The 20560-nt window shown below is 38.3% G+C and overlaps 1 protein-coding gene across 1 annotated transcript; it reads left to right on the top strand.

The window, feature by feature from the left end:
* The first annotated feature begins 451 nt into the window (after window positions 1-451).
* LOC125249330 (alpha-2-macroglobulin-like) lies at window positions 452-18674 on the top strand. The gene is made up of 35 exons (XM_048161601.1): window positions 452-554; window positions 2752-2913; window positions 3294-3474; window positions 3590-3746; window positions 10241-10293; window positions 10410-10430; window positions 10622-10787; window positions 10898-10982; window positions 11214-11325; window positions 11433-11553; window positions 11668-11777; window positions 11870-12040; window positions 12128-12358; window positions 12466-12678; window positions 12766-12915; window positions 13177-13302; window positions 13465-13564; window positions 14399-14537; window positions 14790-15015; window positions 15086-15212; window positions 15290-15411; window positions 15510-15561; window positions 15642-15725; window positions 15807-15983; window positions 16095-16170; window positions 16376-16532; window positions 16632-16706; window positions 16786-16948; window positions 17024-17217; window positions 17310-17522; window positions 17638-17759; window positions 17856-17937; window positions 18139-18222; window positions 18301-18406; window positions 18504-18674. The coding sequence occupies exons 2-35, from the start codon at window positions 2828-2830 to the stop codon at window positions 18542-18544; spliced, it is 4323 nt and encodes a 1440-aa protein (XP_048017558.1). The 5' UTR covers window positions 452-554; window positions 2752-2827; the 3' UTR covers window positions 18545-18674.
* The last annotated feature ends 1886 nt before the right edge of the window (window positions 18675-20560 follow it).

Here is a 20560-nt window from a genome sequence, read left to right as displayed (position 1 = left end):
GGTTTTATGCTCAAAATCAAAACCTGTAACTCACATGGCACATAAACTGTTAAACTGTAAAAATAGATGATGGCATCCCACAAAGCTCCTCAGTCCACCCTTTAACAAAAAATAAACCCATTAAACCCTGTATGATGAACCCACAAACAGACCGCACCGCAGAAAAGTAGGTAGGTGACTCGCTACCTGAGGCAGAGACTCAAGCACACAACAACACTGGACACTTTTATACACCACTAAACGAGCGTAGTTGAGAGGCACTCCCCTCTTATTCATGGATCACATTAGAGGTAGACAGAACTGCTATAACCGGAAAAATGTAAGAACTCTGTAAACATGTGTCGTGACACACTTTTGGTACTTAAAAATTGAGTTACTTTGAAATCCATACATGTGGCTGTAAGAAATTAATTGGAGCACACACTCAATATGTAGCAGCACTATCACCTCACAGCCAGAAGGTCCCCGGTCCTGAGTCCCTGCTGAGCCAGGAGTTAGCAGGGTTTCCTCCAGGTACTCCAGTTTCCAACACAGTTCAAAGACATTCAGCAGAGGTAAGTTAGCGATACTCAAGTGTCTGTCTGTGAGCCCGGTGATGGACTGGCCATCCGTTCAGGGTGTTCCGAACGTTCAGAAAACATTCAAAAATAACGCTTAACATTTCCAAAATGATAGAATGGACGTTTTCAACATTTAAAAAACATTCAGAAATAACGTTTTCATAACAGAACGTTGGCAAAAGATTCTAAGAACATATTTTTGTTAGCTGCTTGAGAGTATGTGTGGGTGAGAGGTCTATGTGTCTGAAAAGATTAAAAATCCCTGATTTAAAGCATTCTTTAATGCCAGAATACACCAAAAAACAGGGTCAAAACCAGAAGAGAGATCCAAAATACTAATCTAAGATTCACAGTGGAGATAAACAGAACAAGGTTCAAAATCACTAAACCAATACAGGAATGATTGCTCAGAAAGATGAGTGCAATGAGTATGGAAGCCAGACTATTTTTTTTTTTTTTTTTTTTCCAGAGATAAAGATAATATTCAGGAAATGAAAGATAATGACATAACAAATGATGCTATAATAATTAATGTTCAGCAATATTTAAAATTCTGGCTTGAAATATAAATACATATATAGCTTTGCACTGAACATCTGTTTACACATGAAGTAATTATAGCATATAATCTCAGGAAGCAGCATATTTAAAGGTGCCCTAGAATGCTTTTTCACAAGATGTAATATAAGTCTAAGGTGTCCCCTGCATGTGTCTGTGAAGTTTCAGCTCAAAATACCCCATAGATTTTTTTTAATTAATTTTTTTAACTGCCTATTTTGGGGCATCATTAAATATGCACCGATTCAACATGCTTCCCCTTTAAATGCTCGCGCTCCCTGCCCCCAAGCTCGCGACTCTATAATACATTGCATAAACAAAGTTCACACAGCTAATATAACCCTCAAAATTGATCTTTACAAAGTGTTCGTCATGCAGCATGTCTAATCACATAAATATGGTATTTATTTGGATGTTTACATTTGATTCTGAATGAGTTTGAGGCTATGCTCTGTGGTTAACGGGGCTAAAGCTAACATTGCACACTGTTGGAGAGATTTATAAAGAATGAAGTTGTGTTTATGAATTATACAGACTGCAAGTGTTTTAAAAAAGGAAAATAATGACATGACTCTGATCTCCGTGAATACAGTAAGAAACGATGGTAACTTTAACCACATTTAACAGTACATTAGCAACATGCTAACGAAACATTTAGAAAGACAGTTTACAAATATCACTAAAAATATGATATCATGGATCATGTCAGTTATTATTGCTCCATCTGCCATTTTTTGCTGTTGTCCTTACTTGCTTACCTGCATAACATCTGATGACTCAGCTGTGTAGCTCCAGACGTTAATACTGGCTTATGCAAAAGATGGGCTGGCATATGCAAAAGTTGGGGGCGTACATATTAATGATCCCGACTGTTGTGTCACAGTCTGTGTTATGTTGAGATTCGCCTGTTCTTCAGAGGTCTTTTGCACAAATCAATTTTACATAAGAAGGAGGAAACAATGGTGTTTGAGACTCACTGTATTTCCATGTACAGAACTCTAGTTATTTAACTATGCTGAGGTAAATTCAATTTTCAATTCTAGGGCACCTTTAATTTTACACAACAGATTTTAGGTGACTTTCAATAGCCATGTTTAGCCATATTGTGCAGGCAGTAGGCAGAGAAATTACAAATGCACTGGATGTTAATTATCAGTTGTCTTGGCCCACTATTTGTCTATACAGTTAAAGGTCAGTAGCTGACCATTTCTCTGTAGATGAGGATAAGAGTAGGAGTTTGTTTTCAGAAGATCTCATGTACACTTATGTGTACTTTAAAGATCTCAGCTATTTTCTTGGATGTTATTGACTACAAAGAATTGAACATAACTTCTCATTTGATTGCAAATAAAATTACTATTTAGAATATTTAAATGCTTGAATATTCCAACATGCAACCTTTAAGTTCAACTCTGAATTATGTGGTCAGGAACATTCATAATGAACTGAATGTTTATTCTAATGTGTGCAAGAGTAAAGCTTTTGTATGTCTTTACTTGAACTGAGCCCACTTGAACTCATCACAAATGAATTTTTGGACAAAACAACAAACTGCGTATTAGCACAGGTTTTTGAACTGTATTGCCCACACGGTTGAATCATTAATCAGAGGATCAATACAAATGTTTTGAAGGACCTCCTTTAGCATGAGAGTCCCTTTAAAAGAGACGGTCCAGTTCATCTCATGACCTGGATGATCGCTCCTCATCATGGCTCTGAATTTCAGCTGCTGTTGGAAAGATCTCCTTCTGCTCTCTTTCCTCCTGATCTGTGTTAATGGACAAACATCAAGGCCGTAAGTTTTTAACAATTTCTGCTGAGGAAGGCAGAGTTTTGCTTTCCAAATGTGATAAATTATTAGTATACCATTAGTCATTGTGTAAGTCTTGATTATTTCTCCTGTATTTAACTGATCTGTGTCGCACAGTAGACATTTGCTGTTTGAATGACAACTTAAGGCATGTATAATATTTTTAAGGGCAATATTGTTCTGAATAAACATAAAAAGCTATAAATCAAGTTGCTCTTGTATTCTCACTTCTCAAGGTTTATAATTGATCAAAAGCAAATTAACAGTATTGATTTTCACTCCCAGTTTAATTTTTTTTTTTTTTTTATGTTTCTTGTTTTATCTAATTGCTCTGGCAATATTGTATGATCATTGTCTCTGGACAGATCTTTCATGGTGACGTTTCCTGCAGTGATCGAGTTGGGCTCTGAGGCCAAACTCTGTGCAAGTTTTCTCAATCCCAATGAAAGCCTTGTCATGAACATTCATCTGGTTCATGGTGACCAGAGCACTTTACTGCTGCAGGAGAAAGCTGAGGAAGAGTTTCATCGCTGCTTTAACTTCAAGGTCTGCCATCAAAATCTGCACAAGATAATGACTATACAATCAATTATGTTAGTTTTGCCATAATGCATCTAGTATTTGTGAAGGCAGGTTGTGAATACATATTATTTCTCATCAGGCTCCTCTGGTCGAAGCAGAATCAGTGCAGAAAATGAAGGTCGAACTTCAGGGAGAGACTTTCAAGATGACTGAAGAGAGAAAAGTCATGTTCAAGCCTTACCATCCTCTGACCTTTATCCAGACTGATAAACCCATCTATCTTCCAGGACAGACAGGTGAGCTGTGAATGTTTCAAAGGCTAAACCTCAGTAAATAATGCTGGTGTCACTGACATCTAAACCCTGATCACAGCTGATATAACACATATACATCAAGTAAAGCACATTATGATCATGCAATGAGCTGACGGTAAAAGGGTATGAAGTAAACAATTCAATGGATTTACAAACTTGTAAATGGAAAAGAGGAGCAGAAGAAAAGATAGCTTTGGAAACTCAAGAATGGTTATCTAGTGTGTGTTTGAGCTATATATAATTACAAATAACTGATGAAGTAAATCTCATGATATCAGTATCCGTATGACTTTATTTTATATGAAATCTAGAGATACTACAGATCAGGGGTGTCTAACTCAGTTCCTGGACAGTATTGTGAAGAAAAGTAATCTCTGTAGGACATCTGAATGTGTCTCTGGCCAGAGAGCCATTTTTATACCTTTTTTATCTGTTATTTTGCAATACTCATGTAGTGATTTTTACTTTTTCCATCCAAGGAGGTGAAGTAAAATAGGGATTGGTACTCACGTCACCGCTGACGTTGTGATTTTTGGATCACACGTCTCTTAAGGTGTGATTATGAGTGCATCAGATGACCACTTCCCTCCCTTTTCCTAGTTCAGGGCACCAGTCAAGGTCTTTTACCTTGGCAGTATGAGAACACTCCCAACAGGGGCTTTCATTCATTTAGAATTAATGTAAAGTGATCAGCTGATTTATCTGAAAGATTGGTGATATTGCTAACTTGTAGAGCCTCTTCTGTATTATCAGCACAAGGAAGACACAAGTGTTATAAAATAAATTTTATTAACAAAAAGATAAACAAAAACTACTAAACAACTACTAAATGAATACCATGAATGATAAAGGAATAAAGTGCATAAGATACATAGAATACAAGTGATTAAGTTGGGTGTGGCTATGGAAGAGTTACGTTATCTTATGGAAAGATAAACTGTTTCTCTGAAAATAATAAGGTGGAGAACCTTATTATGCACCAAACAAATAAACAAGAGATTATTTGTTATTAACTAACATCAGTGTAGCATATGCACATGTATCAGGATAATCAATAAACTTTGGAGTTTTCAGAACGCTTTTAACCTGATGAACTGTGTTCGTTAATCACTAAATCGGCTCCGACCAGTCTGCATAAGATGAGCCCACTTGACACCTTTGTGGACCCGTGAGGGTAAACAGAAAACTCCAACTTCCTCACTTTGGTGACTTCAAAAGGAGCACCCCCCCCCCCCCCCCCCCAGAGACTGACCAGATCCACATTCCAACACCCACACACACAGGCACACACAAAAACACACACACAGACACACACAGAAACACACAAACATACATTTTTGACTGTATATGTAAAATACAACTATGCCAACATATACCCATCCTGTATTTTGAAGCGTATGCATGTTTCTTAGTGTTTAAATGAGTGTATTTGTGCTAGTGTGCATTTTAATGATAGAATTTTGTCTGTAAACCATAACTTCTGTTATATGCATTTCTGATGTATCGAGTTTGATCTCTCCGTAAAGCTTCGGACTCGAGCTATTCACTGAGATATGTCACATAGCTGACAAATGCATTTTTCTATGTGTCTAATGATACTGTGAAGAACGTACTCCATCTCGAAATCCGATCTGATAGTCATTAAGTATGCAAATTCAGCTAGGAGACCAAACAAAGGAACTTTGCCCGCCAAATAGTGCTGCGCATCTATTGGCCGCTACAATTCAGGAGGTGTGTTAGCTTGGGTTTCCATAAAAACAACGACACACACCTTCTCCTGGGTTCTTCCGATTGTCTCACGAGCACCTCGTGCACGTCTCTCCCGGACGTCTCCGGTGACCACGCGCTGCCATCGCGCTCAGCTTCGGGACCGCCATCTTCCAGCGAAACTCACTCTCAAGTCCTCAGTTCAAACCTTCCCGCGGAACGGAAGAAGCCAACGAACTGCACCAGCGCTAAACTGAAATTCGACACACACAACCAATGCAAGTATACTGCCGTTTCTCAATCTTAGATGATGAAACTGATTTCCGTGCTGGCTTCAAGGACTGTTTGTAAGTTTGCTACTTGCCTTCTCTCTTTCCTTCTCTACTTCCACTCTTGTACATAGGTGTGTATATTCTTGTATATATATTTAGACGTATAACCTCTGTATTCGTAGTTTGCATATATTAAAACGTTATTCACGCTCGATTGTTCTGTTTGTTCTTTCAACTGAAGACCAAGTCACTTTAACGTTTTTCGATCGTTTTATGCTTTGATGCTATAATAGCAAGTTGTTCTCATGGCCAGAGAATAACTCCGTTCATAATATTCTATGAGAAGCAGCGGTTTGCTGGACGAGCTGGTAGTTTCTCTAAATAATTATTGAACCTGAACTAATCACATATGTAATCAATTATAATTCGTTGTAATTGATTCACAATATATGTTTAATTCCCCCTTGGGTCAATATGTGCATAATAATTCATAAAACCATAAAACGAATTATTATATTCATATTCCACCCATAAATTGATTAATAACCGCTACATCGTTACAGTTTTGGTGGAGAATGCGGGCAACGTTTTAAACTTGGTTTTTGGTAGAAGAGCAATGTAGAATAATTTGTGTGATTTAATGTGTAACGCACGCTATACATATTTCAGTGAGCTGACACGCCGTCCCTCACTTTGAAGATACGTTAACAAACTGCTTTGTGTCTAAAAACACTGTAGTAAATTGTTCAACGTGAAATAAGACTGCAGTTCATTAATATTCAGACTCGTATGCAGGAGGGCGACAATCTTTTGCAATACAGTTTTGAATATTAATTTCCGCTTGAATGAAACGAATTGAATCGTCATTAAGCACGTCCTGAAACGAGATTTTGTTGTAGAGATTCCTACTAATCTTTCAAGGCCTTATTATCTGCCACTATTAAATCTGAATTACTTGTGTCGTCCAAATAATTCACAATAGTTGGCGCTCCTTGGTACATGCGTTGGTTTAGCTACCCAACCCACGTGACCGTTACAGATCTAATCGGGAAGCAGTCTATCTGCTTTAACGATTGATGTGTGAGAATTTGGAGCCGTTTACGCCCTGATCCAGCATGAACTGTAACCGCGGCGAAGAAACCCCGCAAAAGTTACATATTCGCGTGCATTAAAGTTTGCACCATAAGGGACTGATTCCCAAAGTTGTGTACCCGTGAGTAAAACGGTACATATATATTTATGAAAGAACCCGCTGAGGTTCTATAGTTGTAATCATGATCATGCAGTTAAAATAGCCGTAGAATCCCACAAGCGCGCTCGTTTAGATCACGAATTAAGGAAGGGGGATGCAGTAACTCTGACCCGACGCCAGAGGGCAGTCTGCTCAGGTGTGGCACCCCTCCCTACTTATTGGTTGTGTGGACTCATTGACGCCACCGCGTGGACGTTCTGAGTTAAAGCCGCTCTCCATGCTTTGAACTGAATTATCTCCAAATTATCTTTGGCTTCTCTATACTGCGGGGAGTTGTAAAAGTAATTTGCTTTTGGTGGTTATGCTTTCCAATCGTTGTTGGAATGTGGTTTACTGATTTAAATTTAATTTAAACACGTTTAAATTTTTAAATTTAAATTAAGTTTCCCTTCCAACAAGAGAATTCACTTTCTGAGAGTGCGCCCCCTGGTGGACACTGCCAGATAAGTCAGTTCTCTTTTCCTTGTATTCTTTTCCTGTATTCACAGAGGTACTCTAGTCTATTTTATTTTATTTTATTTTATTCTACTTTGTTTTATTTCATCTATTCCCTTTTTGTCTTTTCTCTCTCTTTCTCTCAAGTTATTTCTTTATTTTTACTTTGGAAATTCATTCCCTTTTATTACTTAATGTTTTATTTTATTCACTCTTAGTTCTGGGTCCTGTTTGTTATTGGCTGGCAATAACATTCACGCACACCCAAGCCTCCCTTATTTCATACACTTATTTTAAATTTAATTAAATAACATTTAATTGAATTTTAAAATTAAGTAGTGTCAATCAGTTGGCATTTTGCTCATCAACAAGCAATTCTCTTTAGGAAAAATCACAAATAGGGAAGGCCTTCTCCTTTCTTTTTCCCATTCTGTTATTCTATGCACTCATTTAAATTTAATTGAACAAGGTTTAATTCAAATTTGAATCAAGTGCATCTGAATTGTCCTCTTTTCTCTCCTTTTTCCATTCTGTTAGTCTATGCACTCATTTAAATTTAATTGAACAAGATTTAATTCAAATTTGAATCAAGTGCATCTGAATTATCCTCGTTGCTTTCTCTCTTCCCATTCTGCTATTCTGCGCACTCATTTAATGCAAATTTGAATCAAGTGCATCTGAACTATTTTGTTTTTTCTTTACCCCCTTTTGCTCATTTCAGTTCTAGTTTAACTAGTTCATTCTGACTGTCATTTTAGGCTCATTTTCTTTTGTCATACACACTTAATTATTTAAATTTGGTTTAAACAAAATTTAAACTGAGATTTAAATTACAATTAAGCTGTGTTTGTGTGACCACTTGTGTATTTGCAGATAAGGCCCTTCACCGCCTGGTGGTGAGTTGACGGTCGCCCCAGTGAGTTCCAGTGAGTGGAGCTGCCTGGCCTGGCGGGTCTTGCACTAACTGTGTGTGAATCGGGGACATTCTGACCTTGTATCACGGGCAACACGCAAGGACGTCAGCGAGTTGTGTATCAGGTACAGGGAGGCAACGAGCCCAGGTTGACAACAAACGGCAATTTTGTTTAATTTCCCTGCTCAGGCTTCTGCACGACAGAACCGCCCGTTTGGAGTAACTGCCCGTAAAGGGGACAGACTCTGAGTTCAGGGAAAACTCAATTTTGACCGGTCACTCTGGCCGTTGGCGCAAATACCTTGCCAAAGTGCGCAATTGTGCTGGTGTTCCCTGTTTGAGAGGTTACACCGTGGTACAAAGGGGACAGGTGGCCACGGACACCGCAGTCGAGTGTTTGAATGTCTAGAAAGGTTGCCTGCCATTGAGTTCTTATCTGAGCACCCACAATTCACCCAGGCCTAAATTAGTGACATATAGTCACTTCACCTAATTGAAAGCCACAGAATATTACATATTCTTCGATTATTCAGGTGCGGGCCAACCCTTATACTCTTGATCCATACCATCCCTCTAGGTTTTATGACGCAACAGTGCACCCACCTGGCCCCGTCATAAACCCAGCTGTGATAGGAAGTTTAAGTTCACTTCTCCCCTCTAGCCCTTCTGTTTTATTTTATTGTTTTATCCTCTCTATTTGTTTACCATTCTATTTCATTTAACTGCATCCATCCTGTTCTGCTCTGTTCTGTTTTGCTTTTCTACTGTGTTTGTTTCTTTCAGTTCAAGTAAAGGCAGAGCCTGTGAGAGCCATCACGGAAAACTGAGTAATAGATAGACGACCGAGCAGCGAGAGTCATCAAAGGACTCCTAGGGCTACCGCCTGTCAAAATCTTTATTCAAATCCGGCACTCACCCACACAAATTGACCCGCGTGGTCCTTTTGGCTATCGGCAATTAAGTGTCTAGCCTACATTCCACTAACTGTCTGCACCAGTTAACTGGAACCAAACCAAAGAATTATATAATCATGCATTATTATAAGTCGTTAGTTCTGCGCGTGCTTGCATTGGTTCTGTTTGTGCTGTCTTTCTCTCGCCAACAGCAAGCTAACGTGTTCAGAGCAGCCAGCCCCAGCACCCACGGGGACCGACTCAAGACCTGGTTGGGCTCCCTGACCAACACGTTCCTGCCCAACGTCGCTGAGGAATCAGGCCCAGACTCAATGTCACCACGATCAGCAACTCGTCGAGACCCAGGACCAGCGTTGGACAGTGGATGAATCCAAACCCGAGCTACAGGAGGAGCTGCAAAGACTTCAAAAAGCCCTTGCAGAGCTCCACCTGGAGGTGGAGCGTAGAGAACCTTTGTCCGCTGTTATGGACAGAGAGGGGCCCGGCCATAAACTGGGCCCTGGAATGTGCTGTTCACTACACTCAGCAACTTAAAAGTTCACCACATCTGTTCCAAACAATCATATCTTTATTTTCTTACCCATCTTTTTAATTGTGGCAGTCTGCTATACGCTGGTCAACCCTTTATCATAGGCTAGATGTAACATCTTCAACGGACTCCTGGCTCCTTCCCATGGGAGCCTCCCCATGGCATCTTCACTTATTTTCATGATAATTTTATTCTTACAACCACCTGCAGTGTTCTGATAATGCCCCTAACTTGGCAAAATATTCAGTGGGTCCCACAACTTTCTCCAATGCTCCTGACCTTGTGACAGCAGAATACAGTCGTCAACTCTGTATTTGATCCTTCATACGGTTACGTTCACACACAGTGCGGTCATTTACAGGAATGAAATACTGACTGTAAGTGTTGTCCCTTACATAAGAGCTGAAGATGTCAAAAGTGAATATTTTTTTTAATACACATTTATATTTTACAGTGAACTTCAGAGTTGTTACCATGGATACAAACTTTGCACCCCTTGATCAGCAGGTCTGATGTGTTTATCTTGCAACTTTATCGCTCTTGTTTCCTTGCATTGTTAAATAGACATTTAATAAATAAACATGGCTTTTAATCATTTACTATTACTATTTGCTCTTTTACAGTATAGTACAGTGATTCTTGAGGTAAGAACACAAAACCTTCTGTACAGTCACAACAAACACACCTTTTAAATCTTATTAACACTAAAGAAATTCTGTTATATTTGCAATCATTGTATTTTCAGAAGGCTAATTAAACATTTCTTCATTGACAGTCAGGATATGTGAAGCTGACTGTAACTAAATATCTGAACTGTGTCTTTGGTATTAAACAGGACAGTCAAGGTAACCGGATTGGTCAATGGACAAATGTTTCTTCAACAAGGTGGATTTTGCAGCGTTCTTATGAATTAAACCCAGAGGCCCGTCAAGGCATGTATAAACTGAAGGCTTTTATTAGTGACAGGATGATCTCACATCATTTTGAGGTGAAAAAATATGGTAAGTCATAAAAACAAATGATTCCAGTGTTGCATGGGAAGAATTTTAATTATATGTTTGTATATTAAAATCTAATTTGACTACTAATAATTCTAATTTCTGGCTTCTAGTTTTGCCTAAGTTTGAAGTTACTGTAAAAAGCCCAAAAAAAGTCAGCATTGAAGAAGAGGAACTGATAATTGAGGTTTGCGGAAAGTGAGTGCTTTATTTTATTTCCTGCATTAAGAGAGCAGTGTGTTCTTTCATTCTTGGCACCATTAAGTTACTTTGATTTAATTGTTTTGCTTCTTCTTCTTCTTCTTCTTCTTCTTCTTCTTCTTCTTTTTTTTAAACTCTGGGGTCAGTTAATTACTGTAACCCTCATCCTAATATAGTTCCTGAATTGAACCCTGGGCTGTAGATCATTTGATTGTACCTTTTTCACAGATACACTTACGGACAGCCTGTACCTGGTAAATCATGGGTGAAAGTGTGTCGTAAAAACTTGCCCTATCAAATCCATCACACCAGTCCTGTGTGTTTAGAGGAAACCATTGAGGTGTGTGAGTTGAAACACAAGTAATGGCACATTATCTTTCCTCCATTTATCCAGTTAAACCACTCTTTAGTTAATATTCTATGTTTGTGTTCATTAATTATAATTAGATAAAAAAGACAGGCTGTGCCGTCCATACCTTAGATACATCAGTCTTTCTGAACGCCACACTAAAGGACAGGCTTCAGAATTCTCTTGCTGTTGAGGCAATAATTACAGAAGAAGGAACAGGTGAGCTGTTGGATTTGATCTGATCCCCGTTACATACATTTCTTGAATTTCTCATTTTTGATATTTTACTTTTATTTGAATAAGTATTTATTTTGATGTTTTTACTATTTACAGAGATCACCATGACAAAATCTGAATTGGTTTCTCTCACTTATGAAATTGGTAAAGTCACATTTACTGACCTGCCCAAAACATATGAACATGGATCAGTTATAGAAGGAAAAGTGAGTCTAAAATGAGTTTGTCTCTGTTTAACACAATTGATATGTACAGAATTATTTCTTATTTTATTCTTTCAAAATCATATTTTCAACAGATCAAACTCTCAAATTTCAAGGGCACACCGATTCAATACAAAGAGGTTTATCTTATAGAGGGTCCCACTTGGTCCCCAAAACTGTTCCTAAATCTCACTACAGACAGCGATGGACTGGCCAGCTTCTCTTTTAATACTTCCAGTCATCCTAAAAGTGATATTAATCTGATTGTAAGAGAGTTTGTATTCAATTAGTTTACTTTTGTGTTCCCTGAAGAGTTCAATTGCATGAGTTATTTTTGATTCTTTGTTATCCAGGCAAGTGTCTATCCTGGGGTCCGTTATGGCTACAACACGCCTTACATTTCTGCAGATATAAAAACAGTTCAGCTCCTTCGGCCTGCCGCTCCATACAATCCAACACTAAGTGAATTGATTATAGAGGATACTGAGCAACCATTAAAGTGTGACTCTGAGTTTACAGCCACCATCAAGTATTATTTTGTTGGAGAGACAATTGAAGACTTCAAAACGGACATTGTCTATATGGTGAGAACATGTGCAGTATGTACATTATTACAGAGATGTCTTTGTTTAACAGTGTTCATTGGCAGCACTAGTCAGTTTGTTATCAGAGTGTCATCTGTCTGTTTCAGGTCTTGTCCAGAGGAGTGATCGTTCATCATGGATATGAGAAGGTTGAAGTGAAATCTTCTAATGGAGTAGCAAGTGGCACAATGTCATTCAAACTGTCTATTAGTGCAGATCTGGCTCCAGTAGTGCAGATTCTGGTGTACTGTGTTCTGCCCAGTGAAAATGTTGTTGCTAGTAGCAAAAATTTCGACACTGAAAAGTGTTTCAAAAACAAGGTATGTATTGTAGCTTTAGAAATGAGCCTCTTTAAACTGTATTACTGACTCAATTCTAAAATAAACTCTATTGACTGTATGTCACAGGTGTCTCTGCAGTTTTCTCCTGCTAAAGCAGTTCCTGGTGAGAAAAACACTCTCCAGCTCTCAGCTCAGCCTGGTTCACTGTGCGGCCTCAGTGCTGTAGATCAGAGCGTCCTGATCCTAAAGTCAGGAGAACGCCTGGATACTGACAAGGTGTGTAGATGCTTTAAGATTTAGTATTGATTAAATGTGTCTTCATAGTGGGAAGCTACAGTGTGAATGAATCGAGTGATAACAGACTTTCGTTATTACTGCTATGATCCATCACTGTTTAAACTGACATCCCGAACAGGAGATTTAACATTAATCTTTATTCTTTCACACCAAAATTAATTTAAAGTTTTACAAAATACATGGATTATTTAGTGTTGAATTATTTAGAAATCATACTGATAGTGTGTGAACATGTCACAGATCTTCAACCTGCTGCCAGTGAAATCGGGGTCAGATTATCCTTATAGTGCTGAAGATGAGCAGGAGTGTCTGCATGTGAGATCCCGTCGAGCTGTGCCGAGAGATAACACCTATAAATCCTTAAAGGTAACAGGTGGATTATATGTGTGACAGTGCAGTAGATAATGACTGGGAGAGTATACTGCACATGCACAAGTAAATGCATAAAAAAGCCCACTTGATTATACTGACAATTAAAAGTAATTTGAATTTTCATGACTTTTGTTGTTTATCTTTTCCATTTGACAGAGAGTGGGATTGAAGATGGCAACAAATTTAGTTGTGCGAGTCCCTCTGTGTCTGTCATACAGAGGCTTGACGTATCACCGTCACCGATACCGTGGTGAAGGTACATGTACTGTTATTACAATCCAGGCTGTAATGTTTAAATATGTAGGTGCTTATAACATATTTTAAAAAATAAAATGTTCAATACAATTCCACAATTATAGTGATGTAGTATGAAAATAAGTTTTTTTGAGGGGTTATTAGTTAAATTTGAATCAGTGTTATTATTGGTAAAAACTTAACTTTTGTAAAATGAAAATGATGCATTAACTTTGGCAGCTGTAACGTAACTGCTCTGAGACTCGAGGATCCAAATGCAGTTTTATTGAGGGAAAATCCACAATCGTAATCCAACGTACAGGCAACAGGTCAAAATCACAGAAAGTCAGTCCAAACAAACAACAAAGCAGAAACAAACTGGCAAAACAGGAAAATCCAAGAACAGGCTGAGATCAAGAAACAAGATACAGTTTATATTTTACTACGAAATTATATGTAATATATAATTAATTTAACTTACAGTCAAATGTTTTCCTTCACATCTCGTGATTTTGGGGCATGTGAGTTTACGCTTAGCCTTGAATACCCCTCTGTAGCGGTATTCAAGATAGTGTGGGTTTAGTGTGCATTAAGGGCACTGCACTTGGGCATTTTTAAGACATGGGACAGTCTTGCACACTTACTTCCTGTTGCTCTCAAGTGGCCAAAAACTAAAATAAAAACTAAATTGAAACTAGAAATCTCTGACAACACTAAAAAAAATCTGCATATGAAAATAAAATGATGATTTGCCTTCCATTTGCTGTTCATTTATATTTATATATAGAATTGCTTATTTTGATGTGCTGTTCACATATATATCACTAAAAACTACAAAATATCACTTTTTATTCAGTGAGGTATCGTACTGGTGGTCCAGTGAGAATGAGGATTTCAGGAGGGGCTAATTCAGGTGCAGAAGACACAGATTCTCCAGCAGTGACGATTCGGACCGTCTTTCCAGAAACATGGATCTGGGACCTTGCTGAAGTGGGGTATGTGAAGCATAATCAATACATTTAACATCATATTTATCTTATATACTTATATTATCTTATATACATATACTTATCTTTAATACATCATCTCCCCTCACACTCACAAAAAAAGAAAATACCTTGTTTGCTTTGCAGATTCTGAATCCAGTTTTTTTCTTTTCATCTCTGTGTGCTGAATGTTGTTATTTATTACAGAAAAAAGGGCCGAGTCAGAATCAGAATATGCCTATTGTTGTAATTCCTCCACAGGGACTCTGGATCAGTTCAGGTTCCTGTCACGGTTCCTGACACCATCACCTCTTGGGAGACGGAGGCCTTCTGTCTGTCCTCTGAAGGTCTGGGTCTGGCTCCTCCTGCTCAGCTGACAGTTTTCCAGCCCTTCTTCCTGGAGCTCTCTCTGCCTTACTCCATCATCCGTGGGGAGATCTTTGAGCTGAAGGCCACTGTCTTCAACTATCTGTCCAAGTGCATCATGGTGAGATTTCACACTCAGTCTGATCAAATCATATCAAATATGCCACTAATCATGTGTGGTTGATTGACAGGTTAAAGTGACTCCAGCTCCTTCCTCAGACTACACTCTCAAAGCCTCCTCTGATGATCAGTATTCATCCTGTCTATGTGCTAATGGAAGAAAAACCTTTAAATGGATCCTCACTCCTTCTGTTCTTGGTGAGTTTTCCAGTCTGAATCATTGTTTCTCAGTGTTTGTGTCTGTTGTATCTTCACGTACATGTCTTGTGTTGTAGGAGTCTTGAATATTACAGTCAGTGCAGAGGCAGAGGCGTCCCAGACTGTGTGTGACAATGAGATTGTGAGCGTCCCAGAGAGAGGACGCATTGACACGGTCACACGAAGTCTGCTCGTACAGGTCAGCGCACGTCAAACAGATTTCAGACATAATTTATTCATGATCCTAATGCTGCTTATATCAGTATGATGAGTTGATGTGATTGTTTTATGCTGCAGGCTGAAGGAACTGAAAAGACAGAGACTCACAGCTGGTTACTGTGTCCAAATGGTTTGTCCACAGACTATATTTAGCATCATAGTGTTACTCAGCTGATCACTGATGTGTGTTTCTGTCTCTCTGGTTCATAGGAGACAGTCTCTCAGAGGAAGTGGCTCTGACTCTTCCTAAAGATGTGATAGAGGGATCAGCCAGATCCACTGTTTCAGTCATTGGTAACATTTACAAATACAAGCAGAAATTAGGAGATTGGGTTTGGATTATAAAATATATTTTAACTTGTGTATGGTTTATAGGAGACATATTGGGTCGGGCACTGAGGAATCTTCACGGATTATTACGGATGCCGTACGGCTGTGGAGAACAAAACATGGCTGTTCTTTCTCCCAATATTTACATTCTGCAGTATCTGGAAAACACGAAGCAGCTCACCTCAGCCATCCGAGAGAGAGCCACGGGCTTCCTGAAGAGCGGTGAGAGACATAAAATCATTTTTAAAAAAAAAAATACTGAGACGTTTAGTAGTTATTCAGACACATTTGGTCAACTCAAATGAACATCTTAATCATTGTCAAACTCAACAGGATACCAGAGACAACTGAACTACAGGCATAACAGTGGAGCATATAGCACATTTGGATACGGAGAAGAGAATACTTGGTAAAACTTTATCAAAGAAAATATTAAAAGTTACTTTACAAAAATAAACCTAGCCAGATTGTGCAAAATATTAGATTTTGTATCAATAATATTAGAAAATATTAGTCTGTTTTCTGCATTCTTTTTTATTCAGTTAATTTCGGTTACCACTGGAGTTAAAGTACTGCTACAGCTAATGACATTGTGTATATTACCACACCACCAGGTTGACTGCTTTTGTCCTGAGGTCTTTTGGCAGAGCACAGAAATACATATTTATTGATCCACAAATTATTCAGAGTGCAAAGGAATGGTTAATAAACAGACGGGATTCAGACGGCTGTTTTATCCAACAGGGAAGACTGTTCAACAACAGAATGAAGGTATTTCTTTTGTTTCTTAAAGTTTGCTGTGACCAGTAGACATCAGGTCTGAGAATAAATTGAATATTTGTCTTTATTTCTGTTTCTCATATATTCCAGGGTGGAGTGAATGATAATGTGACCATGACTGCCTACATTACTGCATCATTGCTTGAACTGGAAACTCCAGTCACTGTAAGTTCATCTACAGGAAACAATATAAACTCATAGAAAAATGACACTCACAGCGTCTGTTTCTCTGTTTTTGTCACAGGATCCTGTCGTCAGTAAAGGTTTGTCATGCTTGAGGTCCGTCATTGAGGATGTCAAAAACATTTACACCACTGCTCTGCTCACCTACACTTTCAGTCTGGCTAGAGACACGGACACTCGACAGCAGCTTTTCGAGAAACTGGAGGATGTTGCTATTTCAGACGGTAAGAGGTTTGTTTCTGATGACTTTCTGTCATCATTTATGACATTGAGTTACTCTTGTGTCTTTTGTCATTAAGGGTCTCTTCTCCACTGGTCTCAGTCTGCATCTGCTGATGACTCTGATTCTCTGGCAGTGGAGATCAGCTCATATGTGCTGCTAGCTGTTCTCACTGCAGATTCAGTCACTACAGCTGATCTGGGCTATGCTAACAGGATTGTCAGCTGGCTTGTGAAGCAGCAGAATGCCTATGGAGGATTCTCCTCCACACAGGTTACTCAAACTACTCTAATAAAACACACTATTGTTGAATGTGCTGGTGTGAATGAGTAAAAGTGACATTACTGAACTCATTTATTTCCCAGGACACAGTGGTGGCTCTTCAGGCTCTGTCTTTGTACGCCACCAAAGTGTTCAGCTCTGACGGCTCCAGCACAGTGACTGTACAGTCAGCAGGAGACTCTCACCACTTTGAGGTCAATCAGGACAACAAGTTACTGTACCAGGAGAAGCAGCTGCAGAACGTTCCAGCCAAATACAGCATTGAAGTGAAGGGCTCGACCTGTGTGTCTGTGCAGGTCTGTAGTGTGTCCAGCTTCATTTACTCACACTCACTTTCTCTCTTAGCATTTTATGGTTATTCTGCTTTGAAACGGTTTATTCATTTATTTTTGTTTGTGTTGAATCTCTCAGATGGCTCAGTTCTACAACATTCCCACTCCTACTGGAGCTAAAACATTGAGCATTGAAGCTAAGATTGAAGGAGATTGCAAGAAATCCTCTGGACACTACCTATTGTTAAACTTCACTGTGAAGTAAGAACAATAACTTTATGCTATAAGACATGATTTTGGTTATTGCTTTAATTCAGTCAACATGAACTCTGATGGTTGATATTAATTTTTTTCCAGATATGATGGTCCACAGGCAAGAACTAACATGGTCATTGTGGATATTAAACTCTTGTCAGGATTCACAGCTGATACATCAATGGTGCGTTTGACTATGTGAAGTGATTCATTATTAGATTTACTGTACTGTCGCTGTGAATCTACTGTAAGATGGTGCAGCTATGGCCGATATTGTCCTGCTCACGTCTTGATGAACAGCATGATAGCTTACAGAGAATAGCTCTCCTGTTGGGCATGTGACAAATCATACATTTATTTCTAAAATAAATCACTTTTTCCACAGCTTGAACCTCAAAGCACTTCAAGCGAATCACTTGTGGAACAGGTCGATTCTAAAGATGATCATGTCATCGTGTATTTGAAAGAGGTGGGAGAACAGCAACATTCATATGATAAGATGCAGTGATTCATTTACATTTTTTATTCACTGTTTATCCTCCTGCAGGTTCCAAAAAATATTGCAGTCAATCACCAGTTACAATTAAAACAGATTCTTCCAGTAAAGAATCTCAAGCCAGCTGTGATTAAAGTGTATGATTACTACCAAACAAGTAAGATTTGATGTGCTATTTTTCATTGTTTTTATTATGTGATTCAAAAGTATCAGTTGGCATTAAGCTAATTTCTTGGTATCAATATTTTCCTCAGGTGATCTGGTGGAGACTGAGTATTCATCTCACTGTGAATGAAGTGTCGTGCTTCAGTTCTGCAGCTTGGATAGATATGTTTGAATGCTGACTAAATGTTTTTATTCAGTGTTTATATCTTTTCCTGGGCAAATTAGTCTTTGTTTTATTAAACCCAAACAACCTGAAAACACTTTGGTGAGCTTACTGTATTTTTGTTCTTGATTTGTAGTTGCTTACATACTATGGCAATATTTTAGTGTCAGATTAAATATTTTTTGCACTCAACTATCACAGCTTTCCTTGCGTAGCCAAAGGGGAAAGGATATCAGACTCCAATACTGGATGACAAATTGCCTTTTAAATCTCATACACTAGATGGTTGAGTACATATTGCATAGTATATGTGCATAGTGTATAGTATGTCATTTGGGACACAGCTACTGACACGAGAATGATTTTCAATATGTTGTAATGCTTCAAAGAGAGGATGCATTTACAAGAATGCGTTTAAGATCCATGTATTCAACTAGGAACCTCTGGAAGTGAGTGAAGGTACTGCAGAAATCTGTTTAAAAGGATATATAAAACAGAAATGTCCTTATTTTTTTCACATGTCTAACTACTTGAAAGAACATGCATGATCTTAATGATTAAGCATTATATAATTAAATAATGTTAGTCAATGCTCTTAAAGATCCATTCATAGATTAACACTCAAAATATCCCTATTATCTGACATGCATACAGATATCACTGAATTAGGTTTCCTGAAATATAATAAATGTGAATCTTAGTTATTTTTGTATTCAAATATATAATGCACTTAATGCTCTGTGTGGCAGTGGGAGTAAATGGGAGAAGTGAAAAAGGCCAGAATCACTACCAGGGATCGCCCTTCACGGTAAAATACACTAGGCTCACAGGTTAGTTAAGGCCGAGTCAGATACCAGACAAGGTGGTGTCAATTTCAACAATGATCTTTATTTGAGATAATAGAAAAGAAAAAAAAATATCGAAGAAACCCAGCAGTCACATGTGTACACTCACACCCAGGGGCGTAGTTTGCGGGGGGGATGGGGGGGAGGTAACCCCCCCAATATTCAAATCCATCAGTTACAACCCCCCCAATATTTCAACATGAAAATCACAGTAGATCTATACTAACATATGTATAATTCATTTATTTTGTAACAATAATATTGTTTCTAATCGAATATGAGTTTGTCATAATAAATTAGTCAAAAAAGTACCCCCCTTCCATTGAACCGATTGGTAACGCCCAACCAATGCGCATCGCACTTTTACCAAAACAACGCGAGTGGTGCTCTACTATTTGAATAGAGAGCACGGGTAGCACCAAAAAATGAAGAGAACCGCTGCCCAGCCGACTATATTAAACTTCTGTTCAAAGAGGGACGTTAAAAAGAATAAAGCATGTACTGAGAAGGAGGTATGAAAACATTGTAATAGCTAAGTAAGTACACTCCACATATATTTTAGCTAGCTAATCGGTTCCATTGCAATTTAGCCACAACTATCAGTGTAACTGTAACCAGTTACCAAAACAGCCGTCTGTTTTGAACGAATTGGCTTGAATGAACGATTTAAGTAGCTCACTCATTAAAACGTCGAATCGCTGCCACCTACTGGCGGTTTCAATATTTAACAATTTCTTTCTTTTTAGAATCACTCTGTTATGTTAGAATTTGATGAATGCTTATAGATAAATTCCATAGAGTTATGATAGATAGATAGATAGATAGATAGATAGATAGATAGATAGATAGATAGATAGATAGAGAAGAAATAAATTATCCAATAACGCTACACATAAAACAGATTTTTTTTTTTTTTTTTTTTAATAAAAAAAATAATAACAGGCAGCATACCAACGCTCAACCCCCCCAATGTTGAAACCAAATCTACGCCCTTGCACCACACTGTGAGCACTTAGGGGTGTAACGATACGCTCAGGTCACGATACGGTACGTATCTCGATACGGAGTTCACGATACGATACGTATCACGATATTTTGAACAAAATGAAACTGAAATTCAAACAAGATTTATTAAAAA

The sequence above is a fragment of the Megalobrama amblycephala genome, linkage group LG16 (genome assembly GCF_018812025.1).
Source record: "Megalobrama amblycephala isolate DHTTF-2021 linkage group LG16, ASM1881202v1, whole genome shotgun sequence".
NCBI lineage: Eukaryota > Metazoa > Chordata > Actinopteri > Cypriniformes > Xenocyprididae > Megalobrama > Megalobrama amblycephala.
This window is presented reverse-complemented; position numbering and strand designations above follow the sequence as displayed.

What these genes read in the sequence shown, in the direction of transcription:
- LOC125249330 (XM_048161601.1), top strand. Translation starts at nt 2,828, where the DNA reads ATGGCTCTGAATTTCAGCTGCTGTTGGAAAGATCTCCTTCTGCTCTCT. An exon ending in CTGGTTACTGTGTCCAAATG is followed by an intron (nt 15,562 to 15,641) that starts GTTTGTCCACAG and finishes TCTGGTTCATAG; the next exon opens with GAGACAGTCTCTCAGAGGAA. An exon ending in TACGGAGAAGAGAATACTTG is followed by an intron (nt 16,171 to 16,375) that starts GTAAAACTTTAT and finishes CCACACCACCAG; the next exon opens with GTTGACTGCTTTTGTCCTGA.